Consider the following 13,885-nt stretch of genomic DNA (forward strand, 5'->3'; position numbering starts at 1 on the left):
TGAAAGTCTTATTCTTCATCTTCCTTCCAGTGAGAAAAGAAAACTGTCCTTTTCTTTTGTATTTCATGTAAAAGAAACACATGGGAAACCAGTATTTAATATTCTCAAGAAGTTCAGCTTTAAAAATTTTAAGAAAACCTGAATTCTAGTTCAGCTTACTACTTAGATTTATTCTCAAGCTTGTAATGACTGGCTGAAATGTTATGAATAAGGAGCTCAGGAGAACTTTCTGAGAGTTCTGGGGTGATTCATTTCCCACATAAGATATGGGCTTTTACAAAAGGAAAACTACAGCTGAAGAAGCCCACTCCTCACTCCTCTCAGATGCCCTAAAAACCTCAAATTTAAGCTCACACTGAAGAGACACGCCCACAGGAAAACCTGTACTAGTTGGCCGGCTGCTTTGCCTAAGAATTTCCAAAGGTGCAAGGTCCACACCACACACATCTCTCTAGTTTCCTCATGAGTCTTGGGTTAATGTCTCCAAAGCAGAGGAAAGAAAAGATGAAGAAAAATCATGGTGTTTTGACACTTCAGTCGGTACAACTGAATGGTCATGCTATCGTTCTATCCATTTTGGATAGTTTAGGGAATAAAACTTGTGGAATTATTCTAAACACATTCCAATGCTTTTTCTCATTTCCATTAGCGAGCCTCCATTTACACAGCAGCGTAAATTATACAAATCTTAGTGTGCGTGTGTGCCAAGTCGCTCAGTCGTGTCTGACTCTGCAACCCCGTGGACTGTAGCCCGCCAGGCTCCTCTGTCCACTGGGATTCTCCAGGCAAGAATACTGGAGTGGGTTGCCATCCCCTCCTCCAGGGGGTCTTCAGGCGAATGACTAAATTTTCACCTTCCTAAATGTCACAGATTCTGTCAGAATTCAACATCGGAAAACTAAATCCTGAAGAAGCTTTATACACTTGGAAGTTAACAGATGTCAAGAATGATAAATGCCTAAGATTAAATTTCTAGCTGGTGGATGAACATTAACCTAATTTCAGCAGACGAACAAAATCTTCCCCACCCAGTGTGAGGTCCTCTTCTTTCTGGAAAGCAAGCTGTCATTAAGCAGTGGATTCCAAGGACAGTTTTGTTTTAACATTTTTCCTTCAATGCTGCCACCTCGTGGACATCTAGGGTACTATACCTGTGATCCAATCTGTTCTAAGCAGAGCAGGCTCAACTCTACAAAAATCAACGTCTCTTCTCTCAGCAGGGCAGCTACCCGTCACTTATGGTTTGGGCAATGTGTTCTCCGTGCAGCTGATGCCCGTGGCATCCTCAAGCAAAGATATCAAGCATCTCCACGCCTTGACAGAATCAGGGCCACCAGGAGCAGCCCCAGGGACACCTGACTTTCAAGGAAGAACTGCTGATCCATCGTTTTTGGTAAAGTTTTCATCTTAGGGAAGGCACTGTTTCTATCTCTCACTGTTCCCTTAGAGACTCACTATGCATGCTGGTGGTGGATGAGGTTAATCAATGGTCAAGCAAACAAACAAAAAAAACTGGTCCACCAGAGTCCAGCTGTAACCAGTTCAGCTGAATTCTCACCCACACTCTGCAAGCAATGGAAAATGACTGTTCATTTAGAGGACAGTGATGTCATGGAAATAATGAAAGAAAAAAGAAATCCTATTTCCCTAATCCAAACTCCCCGGCTCCTTCCTCAAAAGGACGACAGGCTGGTTTTGGCACTGATCTGTTTTGCACATAGTTAATTTTTCCCTGTTTGACAGCATCTGCTTATGTTATTGTTAGATTTATATTGTCTGTGCTGATAACTGGAGTGTAATGTAGTCATGGAAAGCGGGACAAGGTTTAAGTCAAACTGCCAGGGTCCCAGTACCCTTTCATCACCATTTACTGTGTCTCAGTTTTCTCACATGTGATATGAGAATAACAATCAGTTATTTTCTGAAGGTTCCCAGGGTTCTAGTAGGAATTAAAATGGGAAAGTGTATGTGAAGCACCTAGAATACTACTTGGTACTTACTAGTGCTCAGAACGTGTACACTATTAAAGCCTTAGCATGGGAGAAGCTCTGTTGTAAAACAACCACCGTGGAACATAGCGTTTACCCACAACTCACAGTGAAAGAAATTATCCTCACCTGTAAAAGATAAAAAAGCTGCTGATATGTCTCCAGTGTTTTTCTTCTCTCCTTACTCAAACTTTTGATCCCTTGGTTGTCAATGTTATTCAGTATTTCCATCTCTCCACCTTTTTTCTTATTCAGTTTTGTTCTGTGTGAAATTACATCCTGGAAAAAATTTTTTTATGGAATTACTACTTTTCACTCTGGTATTCTTTCCCCCCTCCCTTCACAGACACCCTAAGACACACATAGCTGGCAAGATCAACTTTCCACATTCCCTCGTGAAGAAACAAAGGAACAGAGAGTGTTAGATTAAGAAAAATCCAAATTATGGGTAAATTTGGCTTTTGTAGTATTTGTTCTCCTAAGCTGTCTGCATTTGTTCGAAGATGTAATGTAAGCTCCAAGACACTTAAATAGGGAGAGAATGGTCTTTTCAAAAATTGATGCTGGGACAACTAAATATCCAAGTTCAAAAATTAAGAAGTCAGACCCCTACCTCACTCCATAAACAAAAATTAACTCAAAAGAGACCATAAAGAACTAAATGGAGGAGCTAAAACTATAAAACTCTTATAAGAAAACCTAGACAAAAGCTTTTGCTACCTTGGATTAAGCAATGGTTTCTTTTAGGGGTGTGTGTGTCATAATTTATTTAATCATATTCCTTTTGATGAAGTTTCTTTACATATTATTAGTATTTCAGAGAGTGCAGTGAACCTTCTCATACATGCATCTTTGTACATGTAGGTAACAGTTTCTTAGCTATAACACCAAAAGCACTAGAAACAACAACAACAAAAAAATAAAGTGGACTTCATAAAAATTAAAACCTTTGTGCTTCAAAGTACGTTATCAAAGAAAACAACTCATAGAATGAGAGAAAATGTTTGCAAATCGAGTAAGAGGCTTATAGTCACCATATACTCTAAAGAGCTCCTACATCTAAAAATAAAATGACAACTCAATTAAAAAATGGGCAGAGGATTTTCCCAATGATCATCTATAAATGGCTAATAAGCACATGAAGAAAAGTTCAGCATTAATAGCTATTTGGCAGTTCCTCAGAAGTTAAACACAAGTTACTATGCATGCGCGCTCAGTGACCCCTCTTTGGGACCCCATGGACTGTAGCCCGCCAGGCTCCTCTGTCCATTGGATTTCCCAGGGAAGAATACTGAGGTGGGTTGCCATTTCTTTCTCCAGGGGATCTTCCTGTGCCGGGAGCCAGCACATGAGATCCCACCCGTGACAAGGTCGTGAGGAGAAGACCTGACAAGCAAGGCAGATCAGGACTTCAGGAATTTCAAAAAGCTGCCCCCGCGCTCACCTTAAAGATGATCTCTGTCTTTCTGATGCTTGCTATATTAGACTACTCCCTAATTTCTGTGACACAGGTAGACGGCCTTCCCCGATCTCTCTCCAAACAGAATCAACTTAGAACTTTAATCAGTATGTCCCCTGGACGGCAGTATCCTATAAGATTATCCAGGATGAAAGGAGTGTTTCAATTTAGACCCCTTTGCTTGCATTCTAGCCTGCTTGGCAAATGTGTACTAATGTACACAACTGCCCACAACACCTTAATCATGAACAGCATAAAGAACCTGATCACACAAAAGGCCCTAATAGGCACAGAGCCCTTCGGGAGGGAGGAAGCCCTATTAGAGAACACAAAAATATTATTTTAAAAGTGGTTAGAATTGTTCATTTTAACCAGGAATGCTAAACAGGGGCTGCCTCACCGGAGCTGCAGAGTCTTTGTGTGGTAAACCTTTTAGATAAATTTAACTGATAACTTCTGCAAAAGGACTGACCTTTGTGTTCATTAAAGAATAGATTACAGGAAAACAGCTTTGCATTCACCTAGGTCATAAAATGTCAGTAGGCCCTGAGGCCAGAAGATAATGTACAAGACTCTCACAAAGAAGTTACAGGAAACACCCTGGCTTCCTGAAGGACAAGCTCATGTAATACTAAACTATCTTCCCCTTAAAAATGTACTAACTTAGACTATAAAAGCTAGGGTAAAAAAATAAAGATTTGCCAGACTCTGCTGCACCCCCGTCTGGTCACTCTCTCTCTCTCTTTTTCTCAGCGACGCTGTTCATCCTGAGGGTACCCCTGGATCCTGCTGAGGCTGGACCCCAGCATTCCTGACCCAGGGATTGAATCTGTGTCTCTTGTATCTCCTGCACTGGCAGGCGGATTCTTCACCACTACGCCACCTGGGAAGCCCCCACAAGTTACTGTATGACGCAGCAATTTCATTGTGAGATATACATCAAAGGGAATTGAAAACTTTATGTCCACAGAAAAATGTGTACATGAATGCTCATAACAGCTGAAAAGAAGAAACATTTCAGGTGTCCATCAATTGATTAATGGGCAAAACAATGTGGCATATCTACACAATGGAACGTTAACAAAGAGGAATGAGTACTGATTCATGCTACAACATAAACACTATGCTAATTGAAAGAAGCTGATCATAACAGACCATATACTGTGTGATGATCCAGAACAAGCAAATCTATCATGACAGAAAGCAGACTAAAGGTTGCCATGGCTAGGGGTTGGAGTGATAGGTAATGATGTTAATGAATATGGATGTTTTTCCTTTTTTAAAAAAAATTGAAATATTATTCACATATTATGAAATTTGTCCTTTTAAAGAGTATAATTCAGCAGTGTTCCATAAAGATACAAGGTTGTGCAACCATCACCACAATTTTTAATTCCAGAACATTTGGGTGGAGGGGCTTCTTTTTGGGGTAATGAAATGTTCTAGAATCAAACAGAAGTAAGGGTTGCAAAATTTTGGGACTGTACTAAACACTACTAAACTGTAACCTTTAAAAGAATGAATTCTATCATTCTGATCTATAACAACTCTTGCAGAAATACACAATGTAGAAATTAGAGATGGAAAGGAAAGGAAGCCTCTAAGTATTTAACAAAATTAAGGTTCTCAGATCCTCAGTCAGGCTCCTTTAACTATTTACATGGATGGCTGGAAAGTGTGTGGCTGAAAACACTGTCAAGTGGTCACCTCAGGCTACTGTGTTCCCTTAAAGGGCTTAAAGGGTCATGAACCAGGGTAGATCCTTTAGATAAGGATCCACCACACATTTTTATGGAGATCCACAGTAAGAAATATATTTTATATCTTTTATTGGTAAACACACCCCCACATACTACACAAAATGACACTTATTCTTACTCTTGGGACACACTCTGATACTTCAATTTGCTTTTGTTCTACTTCATTTTCAAAGACTGCTGAAGTGACGCACTAAACTGATTTCATGACCTGCTGATGGCACGGGTCTTACATGAAAGTCACAGCTCCAGGATGCCTCCTCTACCCTCAACAGAGCGTCACTGTCCCAGAGGGCAGGTGGGGAGAAAGCTGTTCTTCCCCAAACTTTGTCTTTCTGCTTCCTTGAGCTCTGAGCCCCAAAGGACTCTCTGCAGCAACCCCTCCGGGAGATGGTGAAGGACAGGGAAACCTGGCGTGTTGCAGTCCGTGGGGTCGCAAAGAGTCAGACACGACTGAGTGACTGCAAGACAATAACTTCTCCCATAGCTGGGGTCAGTTCATAGGTAGGGAGAAAAACCCTCGGAGCTTTGAGATTAGATAGTTCAATGTAGTTACATCCACTGCCTTCTAGGTCTACGTTTTTATTCTTTCTCATTCCCAGCTTGGCGGGAGGTGGGGGCAACCGTGACTTAATCCTTTACTTATATTCTTCTAATGGTTTATATGGGGAAAGAGGGGATTGCATTTCTATAAAAATTTTTATAAGGCAACATTTCCCCCCTTATTTCACAAATATGTAAAAATACATTCAAGCTGCAGAAAGGAAGCATAATTATCTCCAGACGGGCACTCAGGAACAGTCTAGGCAGGCAGTGGCTTGATATCCTTATCTATGTATGACAGTGAAAGTGAAGGTCACTTAGTTGAGTCCGATTCTTTGCGACCCCAATATACAGTCCATGGAATTCTCCAGGCCAGAATACTGGAGTGGGTAGCCTTTCCCTTCTCCAGGGGATCTTCCCAACCCAGAGATCGAACCCAGGTCTCCTGCATTGCAGGTGGATTCCTTACAAGCTGAGCCACAAGGGAAGCCTAAAAATAGTGGAGTGGGTAGCCTATCCCTTCTTTAGCTGATCTTCCCGACCTGGGAACTGAACCAGGGTCTCCTGCATTGTAGGCAGATTCTTTACCAAGCTGAGCTATCAGGGAAGCCCAAAACATCCTCAGACAGAACTAGGCTACCTGGCTTACAGTTCCGTCTAACTCAGGCTTCTCTTCAAATAACCAGGGATGTGTAGATCACACAGTTCTCCCAAATACAGGGGATAATTGATTATCTTGATTTTAAATATACAGAGGAAAAAAAAATCTTGGTACTTGCAACCTCTCCATCACATGTCCCCCCTGCCCATGGCCTCCCAACTACTTTCAATGGGGTTAGTGCTGGAAATGGGGGACTTTTCCTTTGTTTTGTTGCAGACTTCATCTTAAGGGTCATATTTTTGGACATATACAGAAGAAGAGAGAGCAGGGGGTGGTAGGCAAGATCCAGGGAAGAACTAAATTCCTCTGTATTATTAACATCAATAGATTTGGTCAAGACAGGAACAGGAAGACTCTTGAGAGTCCCTTGGACTGCAAGGAGATCCAACCAGTCCATCCTAAAGGAAATGAGTCCTGAATGTTCGTTCATTGGAAGGACTGATGTTGAAGCTGAAACTCCAATAGTTTGGCCACCTGATGCGAAGAGCTGACTCATTGGAAAAGACCCTAATACTGAGAAAGATTGAAGGCAGCAGGAGAAGGGGACAACAGAGGATGAGATGGTTGGATGGCATCATCAACTCAATGGACCTGAGTCTGAGCAAGCCCAGATGATGAAGGACAGGAAAGCCTAGCGTGCTGCAGTCCATGGGGTCGCAAAAGAGTCGGACATGACTGAGCGACTGAACAACAATTCTTATCAGTAAATATTGTACATCTCGGGGAGTGCTGGTTTGAAGAAGCAATGGCACTTGCTCTTAGTATTTCCACTTCTCAGTGTTGCCCTAATTGCCACCATCTTTCCCTTCCCCCTGTTAACATACTATCTGGATGAAGGTAATATGATAGTGTACACATACTTTTGTAGAAGGTGTGAACTAGGACAAAGGGCTTGGGCTTTGGAGTCATAAAAGGATGGGTGTCCACAAAGCATAAGGAGCTTTGTGACCTTGCTCAGGTTAACCTCTCTAAGACTCAGTTGCCTTAAATCTACAAAATGGGCTTAATAATAGCAATCTTACCGAGTTGATGTGAAGGTTGAAAACAATCCATGTAAGGCATTTAGCACATTTTCCAGTAAAGAAAAGGCTTAGAGAGGTTAAGGAAACATGTTCATATAAGCAATGAAGGAGCTTTATCAAGCAGAAAATTTCAGTCCTGGGCCTCAGGTAGCCCTGGCCTGCAAGTCTGCACTTACAGTACAGACACCAATGGGAGTTTCAGTGATTCAAGGTTCCCTTCTATTTCTACTTCCGTCTTCCTTCAAGCTAATTAAGAGTCTAGACATTTCTTCCTCCCTATATCTCCCAGGAACCTCTACCAGTTATCTGTTTCTTTTTCCTAACTTTTCTTTTTGCTTACAAGAACTATTAGCTATTTCACTTGCCCACTGACTTTGTGAGGTTTCTAGCAGGAATGCCCATTTTGAAAGAATCGTAAGACACAGGGTTACTACAGAGAGCTAGAGTTGCTCTGTAAGAATTAAGTTACTTCCCTTTAAAATGTTTCCTCTCACTCAACACATGCTTGTTGTTTAAAACAAACAAACAAAAAAATATGGTTAATTCTATACCATGCAAAGAAAAATTGCTTAATTTTTTTCTTTTAGCTTCAGTTCAGTTCAGTCGCTCAGTAGTGCCCAACTCTTTGCGACCCCATGGACTGCAGCACGCCAGGCTTCCCTGTCCATCACCAACTCCCGAAGCTTGTTCAAACTCATGTCCATTGAGTCCGTGATACCATCCAACCATCTCATCCTCTGTTGTTCCCTTCTCCTCCTGCCTTTGATCTTTCCCAGCATCAGGGTCTTTTCCAATGAGTCAGCTCTTCCCATCAGGTGGTCAAAGTATTGGAGCTTCAGCTTCAGCATCAGTCCTTCCAATGAATATTCAGGACTGATTTCCTTTAGGATGGACAGTTTGGATCTCCTTGCAGTCCAAGGGACTCTCAAGAGTCTTCTCCAACACCACAGTTCAAAAGCATCAATTCTTTGGTGCTCAGTGTACTTTATGGTCCAACTCTCACATCTATACATGACCACTGGAAAAACCATAGAATTGACTAGATGGACCTTTGTCAGCAAGGTGATGTCTCTGCTTTTTAATACACTATCTAGGTTTGTCATAGCTTTTCTTCCAAGGAGCAAGCATCTTTTAATTTCATGGCTGCAGTCACCATCTGCAGTGATTTTGGAGCCCAAGAAAATAAAGTCTGTCACTGTTTCCATTGTTTTCCCATCTATTTGCCATGATGTGATGGGACCAGATCCCAAGATCTTAGTTTTCTGACTGCTGAGTTTTAAGCCAGCTTTGTCACTCTTCTCTTTCACTTTCATCAAGAGGCTCTTTAGTTCCTCTTCACGTTTAGCTTAATTGTATATATATATTTTACAATAAATGAAATTTCACTGTTTTATTTTCTTCTCCATTATATTCCAACCCTTTCTGTCTGCCCTGAAATATTCTTCAGAAGTGACTTTTTCCCCCAGTCGCTCTGTAACATACCTGTTGGACTGATTCTATGACTTGCTGTTTCGGGGTTTGGTTATTTCCCACTATTTTACCACTGCAAATAAAGTTTCAACTGTACTGTTCTTATCATCACATGAAAAATTCTACTATCAATGATAAGATGAAAGAGTATGTAGTTATCACTAGTTTAATCAGTGCTTGATAAATATTTGGTGTTGAAGAACTAACTTTGTTTCACAATGCTATCAATTAGTAATGCTTTATCGCTTTTGGTATTTGTAAATTCTTTTCCTCTCTAAGCTAATCATGGTCAGCTTTTTTTATTTGCAAATAAAAATCTTGACTTCTAAGGAAAAAAAGTTAGTAATGCTTTATAAACATCTTAAACACTCATAAAGATCTGAAGATCTGCCATGCTTGCATTTCCACAAGCTACATGTTTCAACTATTTACTCTTTTGCAACTGAGCCTTTATTTTAAAAGGGAAGACATTTCCTGTTTACGACTTTATGGGAATAGGATAAAACAGCAGTTTAAGGCTATAAAAGGCATTCTGAGGGACCTTCTGGAATATATTATACTTAAAAGTTTTCATATGTGTCAAACAATACAAACATATACTGTTTTTAAAGACCAAGAGAGAGCAGGGGGTGGTAGGCACCTGTTTTTAAAGTACTATTGCTTTTCTGGATAAAATAGTGAAAATATAGAGTTAAACGCAGAAAATTTAAATGTGTAGTTTTATTCCTTAATATTTAGGAGAGATGGTCATTTCTTGTCTTATGAGTTGTTCTAGTCTCCTCATTTTCTCTGAGGTGCTTTGCTGGAATCACTGTGAGGTGAGCAGACAGGAGCGAGGCAGTCCCACGACCACGGAGCTGGCAGCCTCCTGTGACCGCTCATCTCCCAGTTTCCCAGAACCGCACGGGAAGCTGACTCTCCACCTCGGGCCTCTGCAGCCTTCTCAGGGCATCCAGGTGGTCAGCTTCCCTGCTTGCCTTACAGGCTTTCTGAAAACCGACATGGCAGGGGAGCAGGGACGCGGAGAGAGGTCTTGTCCTGGTGGTGTCCTTCCCTTGGATGAAAACACTTTCTCGGTTTCTGGAGCTCTGACACCAGCAGATTTCTCACAGTACACAAAGCGACAGTCTTACTTTCTTAGAGGCCATGATTAGGGAGCGACTGAGCACAGACCCAGGCACGTCAGGCCAGTGCCGCTCTGTAGGGGGTCATCTGGGAATGGCGTGGCTGGGGCCCACATCTGATGGGCTGGAGGACACTGCTGGCTTCCAGCGCCCGGGCGCTGGGAGGACAGATGCTCTGCGGCCCAGATGCTGGTAGGCTGTGTCCATGGTTGGATTTTTTAAAGTCCTGCTGGTCATTCATGTAGGTCAAAATTCAGTGTATAGCTGCTTGAGCCTAAAATCTAATCATTTTACATATAAGTACAACATAGATCCTTCAGAATTTTAATATAAACTTAGTTTTCTAGTTTAACTTTTCACTTTCATGCATTGGAGAAGGAAATGGCAATGCACTCCGGTGTTCTTGCCTGGAGAATCCCAGGGACGGGGGAGCCTGGTGGGCTGCCGTCTATGGGGTCGCACAGAGTCGGACACGACTGAAGTGACTTAGCAGCAGCAGCAGTTTTCTAGGATGGCAATTCCATGTCGGGTGGTCGGGGTGGAGGGAAGACCACACTTTGCTCATTCAAGGAGTTATTACCCAGGAGTTATTACCCTGTCCTCCATTTTGGAAAATGAATTCATGGACAGTTCCGCCACTCTCTTGACCAGTCTCATCTGTAGCCCTCTCAGTCTGTGGCTATTCTGTGAAAAGGGCCAAGCCTGGTAATTTTATCACATCTAATGGCATCAGGCCCATGTGTTTTCATGTTGAAATATTTGTTTTTAACTATAAATTGTGACAGACTTGATTTTCTTGGGCTCCAAAATCACTGCAGATGGTGGCTGCAGCCATGAAATTAAAAGATGTTTGCTCCTTGCAAGAAAAGCTATAACCAACCTAGACATCATATTAAAACGCAGAGACGTTACTTTGCCAACAAAGGTCCGTCTAGTCAAAGCTATGGTTTTTCCAGTAGTCATGTATGGATGTGAGAGTTGGACTATAAAGAAAGGTGAGTGATAAAGGATTGATGCTTTTGAACTGTGGTGTTGGGCAAGACTCTTGAGAGTCCCTTGGACTGCAAGGAGATCCAACCAGTCCATCCTAAAGGAAATCAGTCCTGAATATTCATTGGAAAAGACCCTGATGTTGGGAAAGATGGAAGGCAGGAAGAGAAGGGGATGACAGAGGATAAGATGGTTGGATGGCATCACCTACTTGATGGACATAAGTTTGAGCAAGCTCTGGGAGTTGGTAATGGACAGGGAAGCCTGACGTGCTGCAGTCCATGGGGTCCCAAAGAGTCAGAAACGACTGAGTGACTGAACTGAACTATAAATTGATATATGTTAATTTCTATTTATAGAAAGGCCTTAGTCTTGCTATGAAGGGACATATGTAAGTAGGTTTTATTTCGTATAAACTTCCTTTGAGAATGATACAGAAGCCTTATCAAATGTTATCAAAGAGGGGAAGGCAAAGAATTTTCCAGGTCAGGTCTGTCTGAGCAATATTAAGTGGTAATAAAAATGGAAAATAAACTTTGGGTCACCCGTTCTGGACTCCAAAGGAGCTTAGCTGGACCAAGAGTGATGTGGGCACAAATACGAGCATCTTCTGTCTCCTGGGAGCCAAGAGTCCCAGAGACCCCACTGACCTCCAGCGTGATCCTGTTCTTCACCAGGAGCCCGATCTTAATGTCCATCAGGTTCAGGTCTTTCTCCAGCTGCTGATTGCCCCTGATCTTCGTCACTACTTCCTCCCTCAACCGGGCCACCTCCAGCTCTTCCTGGAAATCCAAGTCGCTTTGGTCCAACAGGTATACAAATTTGCGGATTACCCTTAACGGGGGGTTTTCGGAGCCAACTGCAAGGAAAGGAAAGGAGTGCTTCAACTGGGCATGCTTGAAATGATCATCAGTAGGAAAGAAACTAGGTCTTTAAAGAAAGCATTATCAGAAAATAGAGCAATGGTGGTGCTGGGCCCCACAGTGAATCATCCCGCCTCACGTCAAATATGACGTGTCAAAGGAAACTGATCATATAAATAAATGCAGGTCACTGAGAAGGTCTGCCTCACAATTTCCTTGTTATCCAGCATTTGTTTATCAGCCGTCTCTCACACTGTTTCCAGGATTCCCACACTGAGCAGATAGTTCTATCTATTGGTGTCTTATTGATGAGGAATCTGGGAAAGAATGCTAACACTGAGCTTTCCCGGCTCTGAGAGCTTGTGGCTGAGCCAGATAAGAGATTTCTGTTCTTGCTGCAGGAAGCAGAAAGTGTTTGTTTTTTCAGCCCAAAAGACTTTGGGAGAAGGAGCAGGAATTAGGTGAAAGGGGAATTAGAAAAGGTCCGTCAAAGGAGAACTGTAAGGTTCAACAGAAGCCAAGAGGACCACAATGGGAACACATGTTCTGCTTGGCAGAAACAAAATAAATTTAGAAATTGAAGTTGGGTCCCTATCATTTCAGCATGAACCAGGGAGACCTAGGAGACCAGGCTTAGTCATGGTGAGCATATCTATGTAAATTCTTCCAAGGGCTTTCCCTTAGTGCCTTGAATGTTACTTACGCTTTGATTCCTTGGCACTGTGACTTTGCAAAAAAACAAGTTTTTAAAGGTGTTTAGTGAGAGTGACCCTGGGTAAATTATAAGAGTAAACAACTGGACCTTCAAGGCTGAGGACAGGACACAGCAATACCAAGAGGACTTGAGAGAGCCCAGTCCAGTTGTGGCAGCCTCAGTCAACACCCTCTCCTTTACATCAGGGCTCTATTCAAGCTTCCTTGTGTTAATACTGTTTGGCTGTATGGTGTTTCGTCACTTAAGAAATAGAGTTCAATCAACAATGCAAACAATTAGCAGCGTGAACCCAGCACAAACAGCCAATTCTAGAGTCATCTGTATTACTATTGTGCCTCTTCCGATGTATTTATTGATATCTATCAAGGAAAAGCATCAGAGGTCCACATCTGCCTCCAGGCTCAGAATCTACTGGATGATAATACCTCATATTCCACTAGATCGCAAGTTACCATGGATCATGGACCCTTGACTTCCTGATCACCAAAGCATATGTGAATCGATTTTCCTGCTGTTTTACCACAGATGCTGTTGGTGACACGACCATTTCAGGAACAGGCTGAACCACACACCAGAGCTCAGTTATATAGCTGAGAGAATGTAAGCCATCTCATGTGTGTCTGAAGTTCTCTCCGTCTGTTCCAGAGAGCTGTGTATCATTTTGTGTGCCAACAGGGCAGGTAGAAACAAATGAATAATTTAGCTTTACAAATTTTTATGGTTCAAATGTAACAGCTCCTCTGTCAATAGTTGGCTTTCTGGCATCTTCATATCTTCACACCACTTTGTGGTAACTTTCGTTTCAGGAAACCACTCAACCTCACAGTCAGCACTTACAAGTGGCCAGTTAAAGTTCTAGCAAGTTCCAGTGCCCTTCTGGAGGAAATGGGTGAAAATGAATTATGACAGACTAATAAAAGTGACATTTTTCAGCTTAAGAAAATGCCTTTGTTTTATGAAGGTGCTGAATTGAGAAAGAAATGAAAATTTACAGTTCAGTTACCACAAAGCCACCTTATTTGCCAAAGCAGCTTTTATCTAATTTATTCACTAACATAGTTTCTGTCTTCTATACTTTAATAAGAAATCACCTAGATTTTTTTAGCTGGAATTCCTTCTATCTTTGTAACTTAAAAAAAAAGTAAGCAAGTGACAAAAACTACCCACAAAGTTATATATGTTCTATTTATTTACAAGGTATTGGTGGGGGGTGGTCTTGAGGGAAGTGGACAAATGCTAAATTATGTGAAATTGGTTTGTAATCTCACAGCTGAGTTTTCCTTTCCAGATTGA

General features: G+C 41.9%; 1 protein-coding gene across 1 annotated transcript in view; it reads right to left on the reverse strand.

The window, feature by feature from the left end:
- Positions 1 to 13,885, reverse strand: part of IQGAP2 (IQ motif containing GTPase activating protein 2) — a 298,400-nt gene that overhangs the window by 38,434 nt on the left and 246,081 nt on the right. Inside the window, exons 21-22 of the mRNA XM_061158141.1 lie at positions 11,665 to 11,873; positions 2,118 to 2,267 (exon numbers count right to left, since the gene is read on the reverse strand). Of these exons, the coding sequence (XP_061014124.1) occupies positions 2,118 to 2,267; positions 11,665 to 11,873 (359 nt within the window). The remainder of the gene's footprint in view (positions 1 to 2,117; positions 2,268 to 11,664; positions 11,874 to 13,885) is intronic.

The sequence above is a fragment of the Dama dama genome, chromosome 12 (genome assembly GCF_033118175.1).
Source record: "Dama dama isolate Ldn47 chromosome 12, ASM3311817v1, whole genome shotgun sequence".
NCBI lineage: Eukaryota > Metazoa > Chordata > Mammalia > Artiodactyla > Cervidae > Dama > Dama dama.